Below are 24,666 nucleotides of genomic sequence, written 5' to 3' on the forward strand. Positions count from 1 at the left end.
CACACAGCCATCTTTATATATATATATATATATAGATAATCTGGCTGAGCCTGAGGGAGGGGTCAAATGTATCCTAAGTCTTGAGTCCCTGAGTGCTCACAAGAGATCCAAATCCAGACCAGCTTGAATTCTTTCTATTGTTATCTCTCACTCATTTCCAATGACCATTAGTTGGTCGGTATCTTGTAGAGCGCTAAAGCTTGCAATAAACCTTTGTACTCCTTTGAACCGCTTGAATCTCCTGATTTCCCATGCGCTTGTATCAAATAATACTGTCCTGCCTGGGTGTCCATTGACAGGTGAGATGAAAATATATTTCCTGTTTCCTAACCTCGTAGCTTCAAAGTACAAACCTATTCAAATTCCTTGGACTGTACACACGGAATCACTCCAGTCCGCTTTTATTTACAGATATATACAGATGATAAATAAATGCTAACAACTTGACCACAGAGTTGTGGCTCTCTCCAATTTGGTTAACCAAGATGATCAAATAAACTACCTAGTTGGGGAAAAAAAGCCCCAACAGAGAAGTAATTCTTTGTGGTCAATGCTACCGTCCGCTTTCTCGGATTTATGATTTTCCAATTGCTGTGAAGAACAAAAACCCAAGCAGCATAAACACTTTAGTTCCTGCACTTTAGTTCTCTGAAAACCTTTAAACAGTTCAATTCTCCTCTTCAGCAAAGCATGATAGAGAACAAAGGTAAGCAAATCACAACTTTCTTGCCATCACATCTGAAGTCCAAGGCAGAGTGCGAAAATAGAATAATTTTAAACCAGAGCATTGAATTCCTCAATAGGTGTTTTTGTGTTTGTGTATGTATGTGTGTGTGTGAGAGAGAGAGACAGACAGACATAGACATAGACATAGAGAGAGAGAGAGAGAGAGAGAGAGAGAGAGAGAGAGAGAGAGAGAACACAGATGGAAGTGTTGGGAAAGAGATTTGGCTATAATGGTCAAAATATGTTTTCTGATGACAAATCAATCTCTTGTTCAGAGACAGAGGAACTACCATCCAGCACTTCCCATCCCTACTACCCCTGCAGGAATCTTTCACTGAGGCCCACAGGTACAGGGATGCTTGGCTGCTTCAAGCAGAGGGAATGGAATCCATAGATAGATAGATAGATAGATAGATAGATAGATAGATAGATAGATAGATAGATAGATAGATAGATAGATAGATGATAGATAGATGATAGATAGGTAGGTAGAGATAGAGGTAGGTAGAGATAGAGGGAGATAGAGGGAGGGAGGGAGGGAGGGAGGGAGGGAGAGAGAGAGAGAGAGAGAGAGAGAGAGAGAGAGAGAGAGAGAGAGAAAGGAGAAAAAAAACCTCACCAGGTGCCTGATGAGCTGGTCTGAACCACAAGAGATGTACAGGATATCTCACTACAGAAGACACAGTCTAATGTGTCTTCCCAAACCTCTCCCGCTGCACCCTTTTCTCCTACTGCCCTGTGTGGTGGTAAAGCTCCAGAAGGCGAAAGAGAAAAGGCGTCCTTGTATGATCTCCTACGGATGTTTGGAATGGCGACATCTTTTCTAGCATCTGCAGGAAAACAGCTGCTAAACAGGTAAGCTTGACTCCAAGACTCACGTCTTTCCTATTCTCCCCTTTGGGATCGTATCACCGGGTAGTGTGTGCAATTAAGTTATTAAAAAGTCATTACAAGGGTAAGGCAAGCCATATCATGTATGGAACTGGGAGGAAGGATGCAGCAAGTCCTTGGCATCAGATCCTTTCCCCTTCCTCCAGAGGAAGATTCCAGAGCTCCAGATCATCTCTGACAACCAGATGTTCGTCAATAGTCTCGTTCCCATGACTGTTGCCAATCTCTTCAGGCAGAGTTCTTCCTGGAAGACGCTCCTATCTTCCTCAAATTCAGGGACAGGCACTCAAACTCGGGGACAGGGAGAGAGACCAAATCATTGCTGTTTTAGGCAGGACACGCAGCTAACCCTAGCCAGGAGTTTTGCAGCAGCCCTATCGATGCTTGTAGGCCAGCAAGGATTCAAAATCTGGAGAGCAAACCAGCTTGTGCTTGACGTGGCCCAGGACGATTATTTCGCCACTCCGATTGTCTCCGATGCTGACCGACACCAGCTCCTTTGCCAGACCAAAAAAAAAGAACAATTACTCCAAAGCTTCTTCAAAGTAAAAAAATAAAGTAAGTGTTAAGACCTAGTGTATTATACAGAGTATAAGACGCACCAAGATTTTGAAGAAGTAAAATTTTTAAAGTTTTTGCATTCTACAGCCCTCCCAAACCCTCTGCACGCCTCATTTTTTTTTGCAAAAAACAGGGCATGCAAAGTCTTTAGGAGGCTTGTAGAGTGCTCCTGAGGGCTGGGGTGGGGTCAAAAATGAGCAAAAAAATGGCCTATTTTATGCTCGTTTTTGACCTCCCCAGCCCCCGGGAATACTTTCCAGGCTCCTCTGCATGTCCATTTTGGTGAAGGGTGGGTGGGTTGGGAGGCCAAAAATGCTGTATTCAGTGTATAAGACGCACCCAGATTTTCTCCCTTTTTTGGGGGTGGGGGTGCGTCTTATACTCCAAAAAATATGGTAATCCACGAACCTTTGCAGTTCTGAGGAAGCAGCAGATTTTGAGCATCAACATAAGCTACTCAGTAGGAGGACTCAGCCAGGTGCTCTATCAGCTGATTTCCCCCCTGCAAAAACCCTTTAGAAATCTAAACAATTCCCAGTCGTTTAAATTAGACCAGAGCAAAATGGAAAAAAAAATTAAAACCTGTTCTATCTTGAAAGTGCGGGACTGATAATATCAGAGTATTTTTTTAAAATAATAACAATAAACAAGGATACTTGTTTAACTCCTCACTCCTTTCTCGTGCCAGTAAGACTTGATTATTTGTCAACCTAAACCCATGATGGAAAAGCTATGACACGTGTGCCAGAGGTGGCATGCAAAGCCCTCTCTGTGGGCATGCATGCCATTGCCAGATACTCTTAGTGGGCGCCGAAGCACCAGAGAACGGCCCAAAAAACTGGCATGTGCGCACCGGCCAGCTGGTCTTTGGGTTCTGGCACATGCATGCACTTTTCAGTTTGGGCACTTGGTGCTGGAGGTTCGCCATCACTGTTCTAGACCATCATTTCTCTATCTTAATTCTATTCTATTTTGATTCCTGGATGTTCCAGGAATTTTTCCTGCTGATCCAAACCCAGTTTTGGCATTGTTCTGACTTTGAGCAAGGAGCTGTCATCACTATTCACCCTCTAATTCATAGCTTTTTTTTTTTAAAGGATATTTGCATGTATACGGTTCCTCTATAATTTTTAGCTTTCTACTTACACCAGGGATGTCCAACCTTGGCAACTTTAAGACCTGTGGACTTCAACTCCCAGAATTCCCCAGCCAGTTATGCTCTGTCCATAGGTCTTAAAGGTTGCCAAGATTGGACACCCCTGACTTAAAGAGATGCTTTTTGGAAAACTTGAAGGCAACTCGGGGCTATCTGGTGCCATTTGGAAGTGAGAGCATGGGACCAAATTGGGTGTATCCATTAAGATCCTCTCAATCAAAAGTCTATAGAGATTCCCAGTCATCCAGCTCATAGTACTCCCAAAGGTGTTAGATTATCCTTTGGGATAACCATGACCTGGGAAGCTCTATAGATCTTTAGCTATGCCCTTTGAGATGAACACCCTTTGACTGGTGTGGGAATATAAACGGATTTCCAAAAAACTGCAGACTACAGGAACCATTTGCACAACTCAGGTGACCCTGAGGACACCGATAAACCTCCAAGTGCTTCAATGACACTCTGAAAGGATGCAAATGACCAGCTGTCTGCAAGGAATATAAATCCTTCCATTCTCCACCACCCAGTCAGAGATGAAGAAGCTTCTTGGATAAGAAGCGAAACGTCTTCAAAGAAAAACCAGAAAGTCCAGTTGCCTCCTGAAAAAGCACCTTTGGATCTCCCATCAGTCTTAATGGCTATTAAGTCCCTAAGTCTAGACCACACCCTAGGAAATGAATACTTCCAAATCATATCAACAGCACTTGGGATGAGGATGTCACCCCAGTCTTTTTCTAGCTGCCTGTTTCTTGCAATTGCTGTTCCCAGATACACAGCCACTGAACACTTTATATTTGGATTTCACATTGCAGCCCTGGTCAAAAGGGCCCAGCAGAGATTATATTACCTGAGACTTCTCAGGAAACAACAACTGAATGAAAAAACTGCTGGTGACCTTCTACTGTAGCACCATAGAGAATATTTTAACTTTCTGCACCTGTGTCTGCTTTGTCAATTGCACAGTGGCAGATAGGACAGTGCTCCAGAGGGTCAACGTCATTGCCCAGAGGATCATGGGTTGCTCTCTCCCCTCTTTGGAAGAGCTTTACAGTTCCCGCTGCCTTAAGAAAATTCAAAACATTCTTAAAGATCCATCTCATCCTGGGCACCCTTTTTTTGAACTATTACCACCTGGCAGACGGTACAGGACAGTAAAAACAAAAAGGCTGAAAAACAGCTTCTGTTCCAAGACAGTAAATACATTGAATTCTACTGTGTAGTGCAATATTAATGCAATATCAGGTTTTCAATTTCAATTATACAGCATGCAAAGGATGTGTGTGTTTTTATTTTTATAGTTATAATGTACACTGAAGATGGCATTTAATTTCATTGTACAATGCAATGACAATAAACTAAACTAAACTAAATTAATTTGAAATGGCGTTTGAAGGGAGGCCACTTCCCACCAGAGCAAGGCATACCTGAAGAAAGGAGCAGGGTGTTCCAGTAGTTACATCAAGAGTCACCTGGCCGAGGACAAGTTGCACCTTTCCTGATTTGCGGATCAGCAACTTCCCCACCTGCCCTTCGGAGAGATCCCCCAGGGTGCAGGTATTCTCTGCTTCCTTGGTCTCCTGAAAAAGCAGAAGTGGACAAGTTGAGGAGCTGGGAAGAGACCAAGGTTAGAGGATTTGGAAACTCCTTCTGCGCTCTCCCTTAAAAACATAATTACAATCCTATTTTCTTTTCTTTTTTAAAAAAAAATTCTTTACAAAATACACACACACAGAACTTAGACGTACACTACATTTACACAATACAGTACAAACAGGAACTTCCTGTTCCTTCTAATAGCAATTTCAAATCGATACAATTCCTTGTTATTTCCCCTTCTAATATATTTCATTTGCATTTCACCATTTTTAACCCTCTTATTTTACTCATCTATCTGCTATATTGATTACCTCTAATAAATTTAAACTCTGTTAATTCTCCTTAACTTCTATTTTTGGCCTTTATTGGCTTCTTTCATTGCTTCTTGTTTCTTTCCTCCATCAAATCTGTATCATTTTTCCCATATCTGATGATATTCTGTTTCTTCTTTTCCCTGGATTTCTTTTGTTAATTTCTCCATTTCGGTATAGTCTATAATCTCTCTTAATATTTCATCTTCGCTTGGTATCAATTTATTTTTCCATTTCTGAGCGAAGGCAATCCTCACCACTGTAATTATGTGTAAAATTACCGTATTTTCCGGCATATAAGACAACTTTTTAACCCCCAAAAATTATTTCAAAAATCGGGGGTCGTTTTGTATGCCGGGTATAAGAAAGGCCATACCAAAAAACCAAAAGAAAAGAAAAAGTAATGCCACCTTTCAATTGATAACCTCGGTGCTCCTCGCCTGGGCACATGAATGGATGGGTGCTGGGATGGCTTAGTAAGGTCTGGCTGGAGGTCTGGAGGAGGAAGGCGCTGAGCTCAAACTACAAAAGCCCGGCAGCGCAGAGGCCTTCAGCTGGCTCACGGGCGCCTGAAATTAGGGGGTTGTCTTATATGCCCAGTCGCCTTATACGGCGGAATATACGGTAAATACGGGATTACAATCCTATTTTCTGTTCCTGGACAAGTTGAATGCCAAGATGCCTATAGAACAGGGGTGTCAAACTCAAGACCTGAGAGCCGGATCCGGCCTGCGGGGTGCTTAAATCTGGCCTGCAGGGCTGGCCTGGAAATAGCAAAGGACTGCCTGCGGTGCCTCTGGCAAACAAAATGGGGGCAGCCAAAAATCCTTGCGTGCCCCTTTTTGGCTAGCAAAGTGCTGCAGGAGGCCATCCTGGCTGAAAACCTGACATGCAGGGGCCTTACACGGACACCCTGTGCCCCGCTTTGGCCATCAGGGTGCTGCAGGAGGCATCTGTCCTGTCTCCCCCACCCCTTCCAACCTGGCCGGTCCACGGAGGAGAACTATAATGTTGATCTGGCCCTCAAATAAATCCAGCTTGACCCCCCCTGCTGTAGAAGCAAAAAAGGAAAATTCATTGGGGGGGGGAGCTTCCTTAGCTTCCATTAATTATAAGATAATTAAGCTGATAAAAACCTAACGGGGGAAAACATCTAGGTTCAAGTATTGCCATCTCAAAATATGCCTTTGTAACCCAAACCTGGTGAGCAAGGGCCATGCACAGCCCCCCCCTTCCCCTGTGCCCCCTTTTGGCGGTCAGGGTGCTGCAGGAGGCATCCGTCCCGTCTCCCCCACCCCCACCTGGCCAGCTCAAGGAGGAGAACTACAATGCTGATCCAGTTTGACACCCCTGCTATAGAAGCAAAACAGGGAAATTCTTTTTGTATAGGGGGAAGCTTCCTTAATTTCCACTAATTGTAAGATAATTCAGCTGATAAAAAAACCCAACTCTGGGAAAACTGCCTACGTTCAAACATTGCCATCCCCTTTCAAAATACGCCTTTGTAACCAACGGTTAGACCACCGTGGTTTCTCTACCAAAATGCCAACCTCCTGGCTTCCATCCAACAGGCTTCCAGGCCTCCGTTTGCAGCCACAAAACGCCACATGGGTTGCAGTAGCACCTGCAGATTCCTGCTACTTGTTTCAGCAGGACGAGTACCTGGGTTTTCTCCTGCTTTATCACCATCATCTGCCCATCCTCGTTCTGCACCTCTGTCTTCAGCGGCTTCGTGTCCTGTGTGGGCGGCTGTCCCGGGAGCGTGTCTGGCAGTTGCAGGAAGAGCAGCTCTTCCTCCTTGGAGAGACTCAATCGCGGCAGCAGCTCCGCCAGGGAGACATCGTGCGGGAAGGGAGGAGGGGTTTTGGTGGGTGCCGGAGCCTGGGCACATGGCGTCTCCTCTTCGTCGTGGGGTTCTTCTTTCACTGAGAGCGAGTGAGCGAGCGAGAAAGAATCAGGATGAGAGGGGGAGACAAAATCATACGATGAATGTTGCAGGAATTGGGTATGGCCAGTCTAGGGAAAAGAAGGACTAGTGGGGACATGATAGCAGCCTTCCAGTATTTGAGAGGTTGTCACAAAGAGGAGGAGGTCAACTTATTCTGCAAAGCACCACAGGGTAAGTTACGGTGAGTTGGCCACGGCGAATTGTCATAGATCCGTGATGGCGAATCTATGGTATGGCTGCCAGATGTGGCACGTTTGTCCCTCTCTATGGGCACGCGTGGCATCAGCAGTTGCTCTTCTGATTTGCAGCATGCACATGTGTGCCGGCTGCTGGAAAACCGACTGAAAACAGCCAAAAACGCCCCCCAAACGACGTTTTTGGGGCCATTTCCTGGGCATTTTTTGGCACTCTGGTGGAAAAAACAAAAATGGCCTGAAAATGGCCCCAAAACCACCCAGCTAGCTACTCTTCAGGTTTCTGGCACTCCGGTGCACGCACACACATTCTGGTTTGGGCATTCAGTGCCGAAAAAGTTCACCATCACTGTCATCGACCCTGACTGTGCTTTGGCATAGCAGCAGCAAGACGCCTGCTTTTTGCCTTGAGCAATTAAGAGCATGAGTCCAACTGGTTCAGTATCCTGTTTTTTGTAGCAGCCTCAGGGCTGCTTCTGAAGACGAGAACACCAAATGACGACAGCCGTATCTCATGGTCTGTTCCCTTAGTATCCCCTTGCCATCATAACCCCCTCCCCCCACCCCCAACTCTTCTCTTCTTGCAGGAAATTAAGAGGGAACAGGTTCTTCTTATACAATTTCAAGGCTGTAAAATGCCCCCTTTCATCTGCTTGACTCATCTGTTCCAAGTCAACCTGAGCCACCTACCTTTCACCGAAGAGACACCCGTTTCCGGCTCCTCCTCTTTATGGCTGACGTTCGAGAGCTTGCTGTCCTCCTGGTCATCCCCTTCTTCTTTGAAGAGCCAACCAGAATGTGCCAGCGGCAGCTGAACTGGCTTGTTTCGAATGTCATTTTTCAAGCCTGGGTCATCCAGGAACTGGAACCAAAGAAAGAGAGAGAGAGAGAGAAAACGGCAGGTTAAAAGAAGAGAACCATTCCTGGAGACTATTTTGCATGCTGTCCCTTGAGTCTGTTTTCTGGACAATGATGATATAGGTGATTTTTCTTAATCATTCCTACTTTTTTTTAATGAAAGCTGGCCAGTTTCAGCTTCTGAATTGAATGAACAAGCCTCTTCTGACCTAGGCTTCCCCAAAAAGCAGGAGGCAGAGTCCTGTCCTGACAAAAATCCCTTTTACTAAATGAATGTGAATTCCTCTCATTCACTTTCAGCAAAGGCCTGGCAGTCTTTCAAAGGAATATTTATGACCACAGACCTTATCTATCTTGGAAAGGTGCCATGTAAATGTTTTCCAAATGAGGTGCTGTGCAAGGAAAGACTGGGCACATAATTTCTAATGTTGGATTTTCCCCTTTACCAGAGGGAGTCCCCTTGTGGAGTACTGTGAGCCATTACCATGGCAACTCTACTGCGCTGTACAGTAAAGCCATTTTACGTAAGTACTGTAGAAGCCATTTTAAGGCACAACAGGCTGTATCTTAACAGAACACACACCCCAAGGGATGTTAGGGGTGTCTTACCCCCACAGTATTTGTTTCCAGAGAGTAAGTCATCTGTGTATCAAGTTTGGTTGAAATTGCTGGAGGCATTCCAGAATTATGCTAGAACGTACACACAAACAGCCATTTTTATATATCTATATAGATTAAGAGTGAAGCACTTCATGAAATGTTTTGCTCAAACTGTTTTGAGATTAAACATTTTGCACGTTTCTACTTCAAGTCCAAACAGATCATTTGTTTGGGGAATATCATGTTATGTAAACAAAGGAAGTGCATATAGTTATCTTGTATGCAGAGTTTAGCCTGTATTTCATCAACAACTGGCAATCTATCAATGTGTGGAGAAATGTTTCCGTAAGTACATACTTCCTAAACATGCCCATCATTCTTACAGCTGAGATCAGAAAGGAATAGAGAAACAACTATAGATGGGAAAAAATTAACAGAAAAATGGCATCCTGTGTTAAAATCATATCAGATTACAATGAACTGAAACGTTCTCTATTTCAAGGAACATATTCAATATATACACCCTCAACTTCAGCTAGCAAAAGTGCCCACCAATGACTTAGAACAAGGATCCCCAACCTCTGGTCCATGGACTGGCACCAGTCCACAGCCTGCCAGGAATCGGTCTGTGCAAGCAAGTAAAACCCCATCCCTGCACATGTGGATGCAGGCAGCATATGGAATCACACACACATACACACACACAGACACACACACACCAGTCCAAGCAAAAACCACTCTCCACAGAACTGGTCCACAGCATCCAAAAGTTTGGAGGCCACTGCCTTAGAGGCAGTGAGGATAAAGTCCATATTATTTCGGGGGTTTATGGATGGTTCTTCCAAATGTGGCCATCCCCAAACTCACATCATCTTTCTCCAACATGCGCAGGATCTTCTTAGTCTCTTCATCCGTCTCCCTCTTCTCTTTCTTTATGTTGATGATGTGGGATGGGCCAAAGTCAGACATATCCACAGACTTATCCCAGGTACCTGCACAGAAAACACAAATAGCATCACTGCAAGTGGCACATCTCACAGTGCAGCTTTGTGGTGCCTGGCTGAGAAGATCCTGGATGGCCAAGACGTTTCATTAAAAGTAAGTAAAAAAAAAGAGGCTTTATTAGAATCACAAGTGGATACATCTGTGTTTATGCAAACAAAGAAAAAGAAGAAAAGTCAAGGAGAAGGAATAAGGAAAAAGAGGATTCTGGAGAACACTACGATTAATTTATAATCAATGGGACAGCTCTGTTAATGCAACAAGCTGGAGACACATTGACCATTTTCCATGATATTTGGTTTGACCAAGAGTTTTTGGGTAGGGAAGCATCACCCATTCACCCAAGGACAAACTAAGTACCGAGCTTAACCCAGCATCCTGTTACATTCTGGCAGCTTTTACCAACCAGAAAAATAGGAATCCAATCTATAAGTGTAAAAATTAATGTCACAGAGAATCTTGTCCACTTCACCCCAAATACCCACCACTGAACACTGCGATCTCTGATGGACTTGCCCAACCAGCTCTGATGCTGAGGATTTTTCTAAACCGACCCTCAAGATGCACTACCGTATTTTTCGGAGTATAAGACACATCTTTTTCCCTCAAGAGGCTGAAAATCTGGGTGCATCTTATACACTGAATACAGCATATTTTTGCCTCCTGAAACCAGGCCCCATCACCAAAATGGCCGTGCATAGCTCGTAGGCGGCTTTCAGAGAACTCCTGGGGGCTGGGGAGGGCAGAAATGAGCAAAAAACGGGCCGTTCTTTGCTCAAATTTCTCCTCCCCAGCCCCCAGGAGCACTCTATAAGCTTCCTAATGCCCATTTTTTAGCAAAAACTGGGCCCGTTTTTTGCTCCTTTTTGTCCCCCCCCCCCCCCCCGAACACTCTACAAGCCTCCTAAGGGCTATTCATGCCCATTTTTTGGGGGAAAAATGGGACTGTTTTTGGGAAGTTTGCAGAATGGAAATTTAAAAAAAAATCCTCTTAAAACTTGGTGCGTCTTACACTCTGAAAAATATGGTAAATATTTTATCATAGCTTACTTAACAGCTGTCTATCAGATACAACAGACTCCAATTTCACAATTTATCCCATCCTATTGCACAAGTCTACTGGGCTCCACACTGCATACTGTAATGGCTGAAGCTGGTAGGGGGCAACCAGCAGGCTAAGAGTCTTGAGGAAAGTCTGATGAGTTCACAGTGAAAATTAAAAAGCCCAAACCAGGGGTCGGCAACCTGTGGCTCTGGAGCTTCATGTGGCTCTTTCATCCCTCTGCTGCGGCTCCGTCGCTCAAAATACCTCCCAACGACCTATAAGATCACACAGATTGGGCCTCCTCCGGGTACCGTCGACCGGGCAATGACGGTTGGCGACTACTCGGGGGAGGTCTTTCTCTGTAGCTGCTCCAGCCCTGTGGAATGATCTCCCCGCAGAGATCTGGACCCTTCCCACTCTCTCGGCCTTCCGTAAGGCCACTAAAACCTGGCTCTTCCGGCAGGCCTGGGGCTGTTGACCCCAAAATATGGTCCAGCCCCACTTGGAATGGCGTGCATGGTGTGTTTTTAAATCTATCTTTTCTTTCCTTCTATTCTTTTTGATTTGTATTGTTAGCCGCCCGGAGTCCCATGGGATTGGGCAGCATACAAATGCTATTAAACTTTGAAACTTTGAAAATATGTTTCAGAACCGCCAATGTGCGACACCTACTGGCACTCAATTTATTGAGCTTTTTGACCCCAGTAGATTTTGTGGCTCCCGGTGCTTTTTTTTTCTGTGAAAAACGGATCCAAATGGCTCTTTGAGTGTTTAAGGTTGCTGACCCCTAGCCCAAATGGTCAACCTCCATACTGCCCCAACTTAATCATTCCCAAACCTTTCTTCCTCATCATTTCCGCTGGGCCTTGCTCAAAGATGGAGTGCGACTGAATAACTTCTGGCCTCCCTCTGCCTCGTCCATGACTTTCCCTCTGCCGATCTCGATCCCGGTCCTTCTTCTCTTTTGTGGCAGAAAGGTCCTCCTTGGGCCTAACGAGAGGAAAAAAAACAACCCCAGAACAAATGTATTCAACTGCTCAGTGAGTCGCAATGGGTCGGACACGACTTCGCAATTAACAACAACAAAGTGCTTTATCGATCATTAAGCAGTTCATTTATGTTAATACACTAGCTGTACCCGGCCACGTGCTGCTGTGGCCCAGTCTGGGCATAGTGGGGCGGTGGGTGGGTGCTGCCGTTGGTCAGGACTCGGGGCTGCTGGGCCAGGCGAGGCTGGTTGGGGGAGATGGTGCCGGGGCTGTCAGCCTCGTGGAAGTTGTTGAGCATCTCCTTGGAGGAGCTGTGCTCGGGCTCCCCTAAGTCGGTGGCCTGGGAGAGTGAGACGTCCAGGATCTCGGAGGAGGAGAAATCCTCGGTGTGCCGCCTCATGGGGCACCCAGGAGTTGCCCCAGCCCCGCTGCACCTCAGGCTGACACCGCCGCCGCTGCCCCATCGGAGCCACCTTGTCAAGGCCGTAGCTGGCTCGCTGTGGGAGGGGGGGGGTGGAGAGCACGCGTGGCTGGCCGGGCTGAGGAGACGCTCCGTCTCCGCCTCTTCTGGACCTCCGCTGGGCTGGCCGGGGGTAGGCCAGCTTAAGGGCAGGGGGAGGTGGCCGAGGGATGGCACAGGTGGCGCCCTGCCACAGACAGCAAAGGCCTGGCAGGAGGGGAGGGGAGAGAAGGGAGACCGAAGGGCTGCGGCTCCCCTTGGCGGAAATGGCCGCTTGTCAGAGGAGGGACGGAAAGGGGAAAGGGTGCGGATGCAGCCCAGCCACACATATAAAAGGACCGTCGGGACGAAGCTGGAGAGAGGCCGAACTGTTCCAAATATACTTTACTCACTAAGTGAACACTATGGTAAATGACACAGCTCAATTCTAACGTAATGTCACACGAAATAATTAAATCAAAATGAAAATAAATTGAAATCTATGAAAATTCAATATAACAATGCAATCGGAAACATTGAAATGGAATCATGAAATATTTAGTATAGCTTGTGTTGCTTTTACGTCCACCAGATGGCGCTGGTTTTCAAAAAAGCATGTTTTTACAAAAAATCATGTTTTTACCTGTCACAGATGTGACATCTATGTAATATACGTATATAAAAACATTTGCGTATTCGAATGCAACGTTGTGTCAAAATTTCAAAGCAATCAGTGAGGAACTTTCGGAGAGTAGCGATTTTGAACAAACAACCATTACATTTTTATTTATATAGATTCCATGAAAACAGCATTGAAAGGGAACTTACTCTTCTTTGATTTTCCTGCTAATGATGTTAGGGGCAAAGGTTTTCTAAAAAAAAAAACAGGAGACAAGAGAACAAGCATTGATTAGGCACAATATTTTGTTTATGACATTCTTCAGAATACAGTGTGTGCTAAAATTGAAACTCCAATATTTATTTGATTTGATTTCTATAGCTACCCATTTCATTTTGACGTGACATTAGGTAGCTTAGAATAAAATATATAAATATACTTGAGATCCTCACATTTCTGAGGGAAGAGAATATTTTTAGCATTCTTCAGAGTTGCAATATTTGGAGAAGCTACTTCTTTTAAAACATTTCAAATATTTTGAATTCCTTAACATTACAGTACTAAGCTCTGGGCTTCAAGGTATGCTTTCAGCTTAATCTTTATTATTAGGATTAGCTTTATTGATTAGCCTATAAACCATATCAAAGAACAAGGTTCAAATGCATATCACCAATAAAATCCTAAACAAACAGTTTAAAATAAGAGTAGGGTAAAATACAATAGTTATAGGATAAGATACAATATAATTTAATACATAAATATGTAAAATAGAATAAAATGACATAAAATTATATTTCAGTGTCACCCTTACAATCTACCCCAATCAGTCCCACATATGCAGATCTAAACTGAACCATTTTGCTGAAGTCCTGTGCTGTGTTAAATGTTATTTTCAGATTCTGGCCGCACATAAGGTAAGTTGTTTTGATAGGGGGATCCCAATGGGTCATTTGTTTGGTATATAGACTGAGGCACCTGTCTCTCACTCCTTATACAAGCAACAATCAAATAGGATGTGAGCCAGGTCTTCTACCTCTGCCGCTCCGCAAATGCAGAGATGCTCATTGTAGGGTATAGAATGGAACCTCCCATATCTGACCATTGTGTCAAGCTGTTCGAATCTCGCTCGTGTAAATGTCTCCCTAAAATGTTTTGGCAGTTGTAACTTCAAATAGCTGTCTACTTGAAAAGTATGTTTGTATTTGCTCAGCTATTTCAAGTACTAAGGTGGCTTTCAGCTTAATCAAAATTGACGTGTTCTCTTTGTTCTCTTTCCAAAACAAATGCCGACATCTCGAAATAGTTGAATATCAGCATCAGAAGACATCAAGTAAAATTGACCACTCGATATTGTAAAAATGCAGTGTTTATGTAGAGAATCAAATATCCTTGACATAAACAGCCACTTCACAATCCTCCAGATAGCTTGGTTATTGCATAACCAATTCGAAGAAACAAAAGGAACATTTGGAATCCAGAGAAAAGCCTCTTTCTATTTTTAAAATGTTAAAAGTATCACTGCTACCAAACTGAATGAGATCAACACTTAATGAAATAAAATTCCAAAGTCTGCATTTCCCCATCTCTCACAATTGTTAGAATTACTCACATCTAACAATAATGACCAAAAGTGGGACAGGTTTTGCCAACTAGAGCAATCTATGTTTCATGCAGATAAGCATCTATGCCAAATACTTAGAAATAAAGAGATCCTGCTTTTCTTGAAAAGAAGTGTCTGTATCTTGTAATTAAAAGTCAGCATGCTTAGCTTTAATATTCTAGGTTTTGTTTTTACTAAATGGAGATTTAGTGAGGAATTGTCTCTCTGAGCTCAATAACTCATCAACTCTCATGTCACACAAGGCCTGGAACAAGGAATGGCACAGAAAATAGACTCAACTGATGATTTCACAGAAGAACCAAAACATTAGAAGAGTTCCACATAGTCAATATTTCATCTCTACTGGGGACAAAACATGCAGTACAAAGTAAGAGCAAAACAGGAGGGAAGAGAACTGTTTTCAATAGAACTAAGCTTGGAAAATAAAGAAAACATAAGAGGCTCCTATCTCAAGTAAAATTCAATGCCTAAACCTGGGATGGCGAACCTATGGCACACGTGCCAGAGGTGACATGCAAAGCCCTCTCTGTGGGCACGTGCAACATCGCCAGCTCATCTTCCAGGTTGTTGCGTGCATGCACACCAACCGGCTGCTCTCTTCTGAGTTCTGGCATGCACATGCGCGAAGACCAGCTGTCTGGCACTCATGCATGCAACGGAACCCGGAAGAGCAGTTGGCTGCTGCGTGCATGCAACATTGCCAGCCAACTACTCTCTTCTGGGTTCTGATGTGCATGCGCATACACACGCGTTCCAGTTTCGGGACTTAAGTTCCGAAAAGGTTATCCATCACTGGCCTTATACAATCTATGCACTTTTTCTTGAACTTCTGGAAACCCCCCTGAAATTAACACATTGTTTACCACTTCCAAAGAAAAAACATGAACATTATAGTGCAGCCTCAAGTTTGCAATCATTAGATGAAAGAAGAGTCCTAAACTTCTACCTCCAACCTGGGAGGGAAGAGGGGGGAGAAAACTTTAGTTTGCTAGCCTATGTGATGTAGCCCTACTTACTTTTCAACACTATTCCACCCATTGCCCCCTTAATCCCCCAATGTTCCATGTAGTTCCCACAATTGTCACCCGTACCCCGAGTCTATACACCACCAATGAGCTACTACTATGTTCATGTGGGAAGTGCCTAGCAAGGCTCTTTCGGGTTGAAAGGAGTAGCTGGTGACATCACCATTGTTCAGGGGATGCTCAAGAAAGCTTCTTCCATGTCCTCAGTATTTTCCCACCAAAGTGGTACCTATGTATCTACCTGCATTTGCATGCTTTCAAACTGCTAGGTGGGCCCAAGCAGGGACAAATTGACGGGAGCTCATTCCGTCACATGGCTAGCTCCCGGGTTTTGAACTGCTGAGTCTCCACTCTCAATGGTCTTCTGACTCTGTTCTAACAACATGGATCACTTCTGCACCTCTTTTTGTTGCTAGTGAGTTTTCTCTCATTTTATGACTTCTCTTGCCACAGTTGTTAAATTAACCTCTGCAGGTATTAAGTTAATAATATTGTGAAACTGATTTCCCAATGGATTTTGCTTGTCAGAAAGTTGGAAAAGCTGGTCACGTGTCCCCAGGACAGGTCATCAGTCATAAATGCAGGCCAGCACCCAAATTTTAATCATATGACCATGCTGCAACAGCCGTGTGAAAAAAAATGGTCACGGGTCATTTTTTTTCAGTGCTGTTGTAATTCTGAATGGTCACTAAACAAATGATTGTCACTTCTACAGTTTCTAAGGAGGCACAGTAACGCCAGTCCATGAATGACGCAGCCTTAAGTTGTCCTATTGTGTGAATGTGTGTTTTGGGGTCAGTGTTAACTCCTTGCAATTGCTGGTCCATTTCATTTCCTTGGCAAGGAAATCCCTTTTCAGAAGGGATTTGCCAGTGCCCCTTTCCTAAGACTGAGAGAGAAGGTCTGGCTCAAGATTATCCAGCTGGCTTTGTGCCCAAGCAGGACTAGAACTCACGGTCTCTGTTTTTTTGGCTTGGTGCATTCACCACCACACCAAACAGACTAACTCAGTGGTTTCCAACGTGGGGCAATTTGATTTTTAATGGGGGCAATTTGAATCTTATTTAAACCAAGTTAATGGCCTTTTAGGCTTCCTCCATATGAGTAAAGTTCACTTTTTGACTAAAGTAAGAATTATACGTCATTGGGGGGGGGGGGGGCATCAGGATTTTAAAGATGCTTAGGTGGGGCATGGCCAAAAAAAGGTTGGGAACCACTGGACTAACTGCATCATAGGAATTAAAAATGCTGCTGCAAGATACTTCCTTAGCAAGAGAGAGCCTTACCTTTTTGACCCCACCAAGGGTAAGATCTCGGGAGCGGATGGAGGGTAGGCGGCCTGCCGAGATTGGCGCGGGAGTCCTTCTCCCTATTAGCCCTCGAGCAGCAGGAAGTGAGGGCCGGGCACTCTCGGGATCGCCACTTGAAGTTCCTTCGGACATCTTGCAGGATCTGCCAAAGAGAAGAAGAGTTAGCTGGGGGGAAAAAAACCCTTCAAACAGGACGAAACTTCTCTGTTGCCCCCCACAGATGAGTAGGATGATGGGTCTCCATTCTCTGCAGCACCTTTCCGAGATGTGGGACCATTGCAGCCATCACTGGTACCCTGTGTGGACTGAGGATGATGGGGTTTGTAGTGGGGATGGTGGGGCTTGTAGTCTTGGAACAGGTGGCCCCCCAACTGGACTGGCACCATTCTCAGGTGTGCAGCCAAGGCCCCACACATTTCCTTCAGACGCCCTGCCCTGCGCTCTTTCCCCGGGACTAAAGATCCCATCGTCCCAAACCTTCCCATGGTAGCAATGGTCCCACTCCCAGCCGCGTTAAGGGCGCTGCGGAGAATGGGACACATCGTTCCACGCATCCGGCTTGCGCCGAGGAAGTCCAGGTTCCTTTCCTGAGCTAAAGGAAGGACTGGAGGCCACCTGGAGAAGCACCAGGGATGCCACATACCCCCCCCCCCATCATTCCGGGCTATCCGCAAGAGCTTCGGCAGTGTCTCCCCACCACCACAAAAAACCCCTCTTCCTGTTCACGCCGTTCTTACGGAAAGCGCCCCCTCGCCTCGTCTCCTCTCCCGGTCGACCCAAGACGGCTTCAGCCTCCCTTCAGGTTTCTCCGGCGGCCCTAAAAACTCTCTTCGTCTCTTTTCAGGGCGCATGCGCGCGCCGTTCAGCCGCCATCTTAGCCTACGCTCCACGTCTTACGCCTTACATGATCGTCCGCCATGTTTGTCGCGGGCATGGCTTCTTCTCCGCCCCGCCCCTCCCTTCTGGCAGCAGCAGGGCAATCAACCATCTTGGTCGCGGGCGGATGGTGCGCTACGTTGCATTGAATGATCGAGAGTGTGTTAGGAGGAAGGATGCGAAAGTACGAGCAAAGTCACATCATTAAAAAAAATCATTGACTTTACGATTCACAGCACGCGTTTAGTACAGTCCTCTGTTACACCCAACCTGCTATGCGGATCTAATATTTGTGTTTTTATTTACTTATTTATTTAGAGAATTTAAATAAACTCAGTGACCCTAGGCAGCTTACATTTTTTAAAAAAAAAACCAATATACAAAGAGTTAACGCAATAACTCCACACCCTCCTAATATTATTTTTGCATTTGATGTCCTATTAAATATAATAGGATGTACCTCCAAAGAAGCAATACGTTTTGCGTGATTAGGGATTTGAATAAAGTCAGGTAAAGATAAAGGTAAAGGTTCCCCTTGCACATATGTGCTAGTCGTTCCCAACTCTAGGGGGCAGTGCTCATCTCCGTTCCAAAGCCAAAGAGCCAGTGCTGTCCGAAGATGTCTGCGTGGTCATGTGGCCAGCATGACTAAACACCAAAGGTGCAAGGAATGCTGTTGCCTTCCCACCAAAGGTGATTCCTACTTTCCTACATTTTTTACATGCTTTCGAACAACTAGGTTGGCAGAAGATGGGACAAGTAACCGGAACTCACTCCATTATGACACTAGGGATTCGAACCGCCGAACTGCTGACCTTTTTTTTTCTTTTCTCTCTTTTTTAATGTAGCCAAGGAAACTGCCTTTATTCTGCAAGATTTAAACAAGAAGTGACTTGAAATTTTGGCAACACGTCCAGGAGTGCAGCTTGGCCTCTTCGGCCTCTTGTTTGTAAATGCAATTATATTCAACATATGACAAATATTTTTGATTTTTGATGGTTCCTGAGGGTCTGGGCAGGGGAGGGGGATGGAAGTGAATATGGCACTTCTACACCTTCTCTAAACAATAACAAAGTCACAGACATGCATAGACTATGGAGGGCATGTTTCCATAATAATAATAATAATAATAATAATAATAATAATAATAATAATAATAATAATAAAATAAATAAATAAAATAAAAATCGAAATTCAACGACTATGGCACAAACCAGCAGTGGTAATTCCAGTGGTAATTGGCACACTGGGTGCTATTCCAAAAGCACTGGAATTACATTTAAAACAGTTAAAAATTGACAAAATCACCATCAGTCAAATGCAAAAAGCCGCACTGCTTGGATCTGCACGCATATTACGAAAATACGTTACGACGTCCTAGGCCCCTGGGTGGGGCCCGACTAGTAACCAATGCCAAATCTGGCGAAACAACTGGCCGCTGTGATACAATTGTATAATAATAATAATAATAATAATAATAATAATAATATCTAATCCAGGCATTCTCTGATAAACAGACTCAATGCATGTGGGAAGGTTGAAATCAGGATGTGACGTGATGTGCTATAAAAAATATTTGGGCGTTTTTTACTTGGAAATCAGCCTTTAATTCTCGGTAGGTGACTTGAGGATGTTTGCTTTGAAAAGAATGTAATAATTGAAGAATGTGAAGAATGCCATACAAGTTCACTCACAATGCACGTGTTCATTTAGTCACCTGCAGTATTATACAACCTTTTATTAATGAATGGTTGCATGAAGCTGCCAATTCCAGACCGTGTTCTCCACTTCACAATCAGAGGTTGAAGGAAGGCTAAAACCTCAGGCAAAAATCATCTCTTTCCTGTCAAAACATGGCTTTCCAGCTGTTAGGAAATACTAGGGCTTCCTTGGCATTTGCCCTGGGCTGTCTGACAGCTAGATTAATGCTTGAGGACAATTCTATATATATATAAAAGGCAAATACCACTCACTCATCACGAAATCTCCAGAACCATAAAGCTTACAAACTTCAAATTTGCCACATATGTTCCTCTCGGCTTCTAGGTGCTTGCTAAGAAAGGATTTTTTGAAATGACCATCAAATCATTAGTAATTCTTATACAATAATTAACACACTCTGATGCTAAGGAGTTAGACATTCTACTTCCCCTTCCCACCTGAAAAGAACTCTGTTTCAACTGCCAGTTGCCTCACATTCTGTTACCTCAGTTCAAACTGGCAGATGTTCCACTCCTTCACTCAGGAGCGGCCTGGGGCTCCTTACAGCACTAAACATTGGAATCTCACCAAAATGTCTACACCTTCCACCTATAAAACTGCTTCCGGACTCAAGGCGACGAGAGCAACATTCCCTTATGTGTTTCAATCACTGATCATCACTGAGCCAACAGATTCTGAACTGATTTCCTCCTGCATACCCCGATCACATGGTTTCATCGTGAAGCACTGACATCCAGCTATTAGTATACTATGAAGCAACTATTCTGTGGGACTAGGAAAAATGGTGGAAGATAAAGTTGCTTGTGACATAAAACCTTCCCTGGGCCACATCAAAAGTGGTATTCAGCCAGTTCTGACAGGTTCTGGAGAACCAGTAGCGAAAATTTTGAGGTGGGGGGGAATGAAGATTTTGCAGTATCCTTCCCCTGCCGTGTCCACAAAGCCATGGCCACAGAACTGGTAGTAAAAAAAATTGAATCCCACCACTGGGCCACATACCTTGTCCTATAAGTCCTGTGAAGAATTTATCCCATCACCAGGATTGCTGTCAGCCACCATTCTAGATGTTGTATTTGGTGGCAACACCATTTTACCATGCAGCTTTTATAGCTGAAAATTTCAAGATATCTGTTCAAAAAGTGAATTAAAGTTTTAAAGTTGTTTTAAAGTAGTTTTAAAATAGCTTTAAAGTCATTTTAAAGTCATTTTAAAGTCGCTTTAAAGTTTTAAAAGGTTAAGTAAAAAAGAAATAAAATAAAAATATACATTCATGTTAGTCTAGAATTAAGAAATTGTTAAGGGCTGCCTGTTCAGGTAGTCCTTGATTTATGAGCCACAACAGAGCACAACATTTCTGTTTATGAACAAGACAGTTGTTAAGTCAGTTTTGCCACATTTTACAACCTTTCTTGCCACAGTTGTTATGTGATTGCGCCTTCATAAGTACATGTCAGTTGCCAAATGTCCGAATTTTGAACATGCGACCATGGAGATGTTACAATGGTCGTTAAATGTGAAAAATGGTCATGTCACTCTTTTCTGAGCTCTTATAACTTTGAACAGTCACTAAAGGAATTGTTGTAATTCAAGAGCTACCTGTTTTCCAAATACTACAACATAACTTGAAGATATAATTAAATGGATACCATATCATTTTAGGCGGAAAGTCTTGTGTGGAAGGCAAAAATATTGTCTGCAATCACACACTCTAAATTAAGGTTAAAGTTCACTTTGGCTAGTTTTTTTCATGGCTAACATCTTGTGTATACATAGCCAATATGAGTAATCTAGAAGAGTCATGTTAGTCTATTAACAGTTCCAAATTGGGAGTCTGGTGCACCTTTCTTACTAATCCGTTTGATTAAAAGGCATAAACTTTTGTGAGTTGCAATTGGCTAGCCAATAAACAGTAGTTATCTTATAGTTCACAATGTTATCCAAATAGTGATGATTGGGTTAAAGCCACATTAAGATGAATTATTCATAGAATATTTAACGAATGCGTCCAGTGGTTGGTTGGTTTTTCATTTATTTTTAATTCTTCCAGGTAATTGACAAATTGCTCAAGCATTTTAAAAAATTGGTTTGTGCTACCACTTAGGTAAAGGTTCCCCTCGCACATATGTGCTAGTCGTTCCCGACTCCAGGGGGGCGGTGCTCATCTCCGTTTCAAAGTGAAGAGCCAGCGCTGTCTGAAGACGTGGTCATGTGGCCGGCATGACTAAACGCCAAAGGCGCACGGAACACTGTTCCCTTCCCACCAAAGGTGGGTCCTATTTTTCTACTTGCATTTTTTACATGCTTTTGAACTGCTAGGTTGGCCAAAGCTGGGACAAGAAACAGGGGCTCACTCCGTTATGCAGCACTAGGGATTCGAACTGCTGAACTGCCAACTTTCTGATTGACAAGCTTAACATCTTAGCCACTGAGCCACTGCATCCCTGTGCCACCACTAGGTGATGCTAAATAGGTCCACAAATTTTTTACTAGCTGCTTATGGCAGAGAGAGGGGGTGGAGGGAGAGAGGGAGGGAGGGAGGGAGAGAGAGAGAGAGAGAGAAGGAAATTGACTCTTTTCAGCTAATGGAAGCCCCCCCCCCCCAATCAGGGCAAACAATTTAAACTTTCAAAAACTTTCAATCGGGCAAGATGTTGAGATAATAAAGCCAGTAAATGTGGGAATTTGGAACCGCCAGAGTGTCTCCAGGCATGTAAATTAAGCCTTATCAAGGCAGAGCCAAGATTTGTTCTGGGCTCTCCCACAATTGCAAAGAAGAAACAAATAAAAAAGCTTTTTTTCGGTTCCTCATTTTTGGAAACACGTTCTACCTTTTTCTTGTCATCGCTATTTTCAGGCATTTCCTGACGATTAGCATTTTCCTGCTGCACAAGGAAATGTCAAGCAATTCTCTCCAGATTGCTCTTTGGAGGAATTCCAGGGATTGACTTGGGGACTCATGGGTTCTGGAGTATGTTGCTCTAGATCCTGATTTTTAACCTCGGGACTCAGATACGAATCATGCACGGGCTGAGGAATTTGAGAAAAATGTGGGTGAAATGTTTCCCGATATTTGTTCTTTTTCATCCAAGAAACTCTAGCCAATTCCTGCTTGTTTCAGTGAAGGGGGGCTGCATGCAACATCCATATTCAGAACAATACCTGTGAAAAGATTATTCCTGGAAGAAAGCCGGGGGGGGGTATTCAGCCGGTTCACACTGGTTCCAGCAAAGCGGTAGTGGAGATCATCTGACCACCCGCCCCGACTCTAAGCCGTCCTATTTAGCCATGTGTTGAGGCCGGGTGCATGCGCCGAAGGTGCCCGTGAGAGCAAAGTGCATGCACGGAAGGTTGGGTGCATGTGCGGACGGTGCAAGCAGGGTGAACCGGTGGTAGAAATAAGTGAACCTCACCGCTGAAATAGCCATGGCTTTCCCCTCTTACTTGTGGGCTTTCTCAAGGATTTTACTTGGGGATAAGAGTTACAGAAGAATGGGATAAACTATGGGAAAGAAATTATAAATTTACGACGGCAATAGCTTGCAAAGAAAATCTCTATAAAATGTTTTATAGATGGCATTTGCCTCCAGCGGGATTGGCTAAAATGTACCCAAATTTATCCCCCAAATGTAGGAGATGCAGCCACAAGCCTAGAACATTCTTTAAAAAAAAAAAAACAACAACAACAATCCAATTTTTATTTGTTTTTGAACAAGGACAAACAAACATAAAAATAAAAAACCATCTTCCATTACAAATAGTAGAAAGTGCGTCAGTTGGTTACAGTATTTCCATGCATCTCTTCCATAGTCACCACCTGATTTTCATATTATACCTAGATTTTTATGTCACCGTTATTACTTTATATGTAACTGTGAGGTGAGTTGGGAAGGGAGATGGAGGGAGGGAGGGAGAGGGGGAGGGAGGGGTAGAGAGAGGGGGAGAGAAAGAAAAAGCGGGAGGAGGGAGAGAGGGAAGGAGAGAGGGAGTGTTAGGAGAGAGGGAGGGAGTGGGAAGGAGGGAGAGAGGGAGAGAGAGAGGGAGAGCGGGAGAGAGGGGGGAGAGAAAGAAAAAGCGGGAGGAGGGAGAGAGGGAAGGAGAGAGAGAGGGTTAGGAGAGAGGGAGGGAGTGGGAAGGAGGGAGAGGGAAGGAGAGGGAGGAGGGGGCGGGAAGGAGGGAGGGATTGAGGGAGAGAAACTCAAAGTCACCTAATCAGCTTTCATGTCTAAGACAGAATTAGAACTCGGAATCTCCTGGTTTCTAGCCTGATGCCTTAACCGCTAGACCAAACTGGCTATTTTTATTCTTAATATTTTAACTATTTTATTTAACAATGTTAGATATTTGTGTTGTTCTTAGTTGCGAAGTTGTGTCTGGCCCATCTTGACCCCATGGACAACGTTTCTCCAGGCCTTCCTGTCCTCTACCATCCTCTGGAGTCCATTTAAGCTCACAGCAACTGCTTCAGTGCCTCCATCCAGCCACCTCATTCTCTGCTGTTCCCTTCTTCTTTTGCCCTCCATCGTTCCCAGCAATAGGCTCTTCTCCAGGGAATCCTTCCTTCTAATTAGTTGGCCAAAGTCTGAGTTCCATCTTCAAGATCTGGTCTTCTAAAGAGCAGTCAAGGTTGATCTCCTCTAGAACTGACTGGTTGGATCGCCTTGCAGTCCAAGGGACTCGCAGGAGTCTTCTCCAGCACCAGAATTTTTTTTTAAAAAAATAAATTTATTTATAGGCCGCCCTTTTCCCTGAGGGGACTCAGGGCGGCTAACAACTTATAGGGAGGGGATACAAACAGTAACATATAACATAACACATAATTAAAAATAAACAACATTCATTCAGCATTCGGGTGGGGGCGAATCAAATCTTTACCCCCAGGCCTGACGGGATAGCCAGTTCTTGAGGGCTGCGCAGAAGGTCTGAAGGGTGGTGAGGGTACGAATCTCCACGGGGAGATCATTCCAGAGGGTCGGAGCTGCTACTGAAAAGGCTCTCCTCCGCGTAGTGGCCAGCCGGCACTGGCTGGCAGATGGCACTCGGAGGAGGCCTAATCTATGAGATCTAATCGGTCTCGAGGAGGTAATTGGCAGAAGGCGGTCTCTCAAGTACCCAGATCCACTACCATGAAGGGCTTTATAGGTGGTAAGAAGCACCTTGAAGCGCACACGGAGATCAAC

At 44.3% G+C, this 24,666-nt stretch overlaps 1 protein-coding gene across 1 annotated transcript; it reads right to left on the minus strand.

The window, feature by feature from the left end:
• Window positions 1-1,283: 1,283 nt before the first annotated feature.
• On the minus strand, window positions 1,284-17,782 carry POLR3D (RNA polymerase III subunit D). Its single transcript, XM_032230092.1, has 9 exons — window positions 17,629-17,782; window positions 16,868-17,033; window positions 13,145-13,188; window positions 11,727-11,878; window positions 9,709-9,833; window positions 8,074-8,245; window positions 6,904-7,166; window positions 4,759-4,911; window positions 1,284-2,114 (listed from the first exon to the last, which is right to left on the minus strand). The coding sequence occupies exons 2-9, from the start codon at window positions 17,021-17,023 to the stop codon at window positions 1,992-1,994; spliced, it is 1,188 nt and encodes a 395-aa protein (XP_032085983.1). The 5' UTR covers window positions 17,024-17,033; window positions 17,629-17,782; the 3' UTR covers window positions 1,284-1,991.
• Window positions 17,783-24,666: the final 6,884 nt, after the last annotated feature.

Source organism: Thamnophis elegans, chromosome 13, assembly GCF_009769535.1.
Source record: "Thamnophis elegans isolate rThaEle1 chromosome 13, rThaEle1.pri, whole genome shotgun sequence".
Classification (NCBI taxonomy): domain Eukaryota; kingdom Metazoa; phylum Chordata; class Lepidosauria; order Squamata; family Colubridae; genus Thamnophis; species Thamnophis elegans.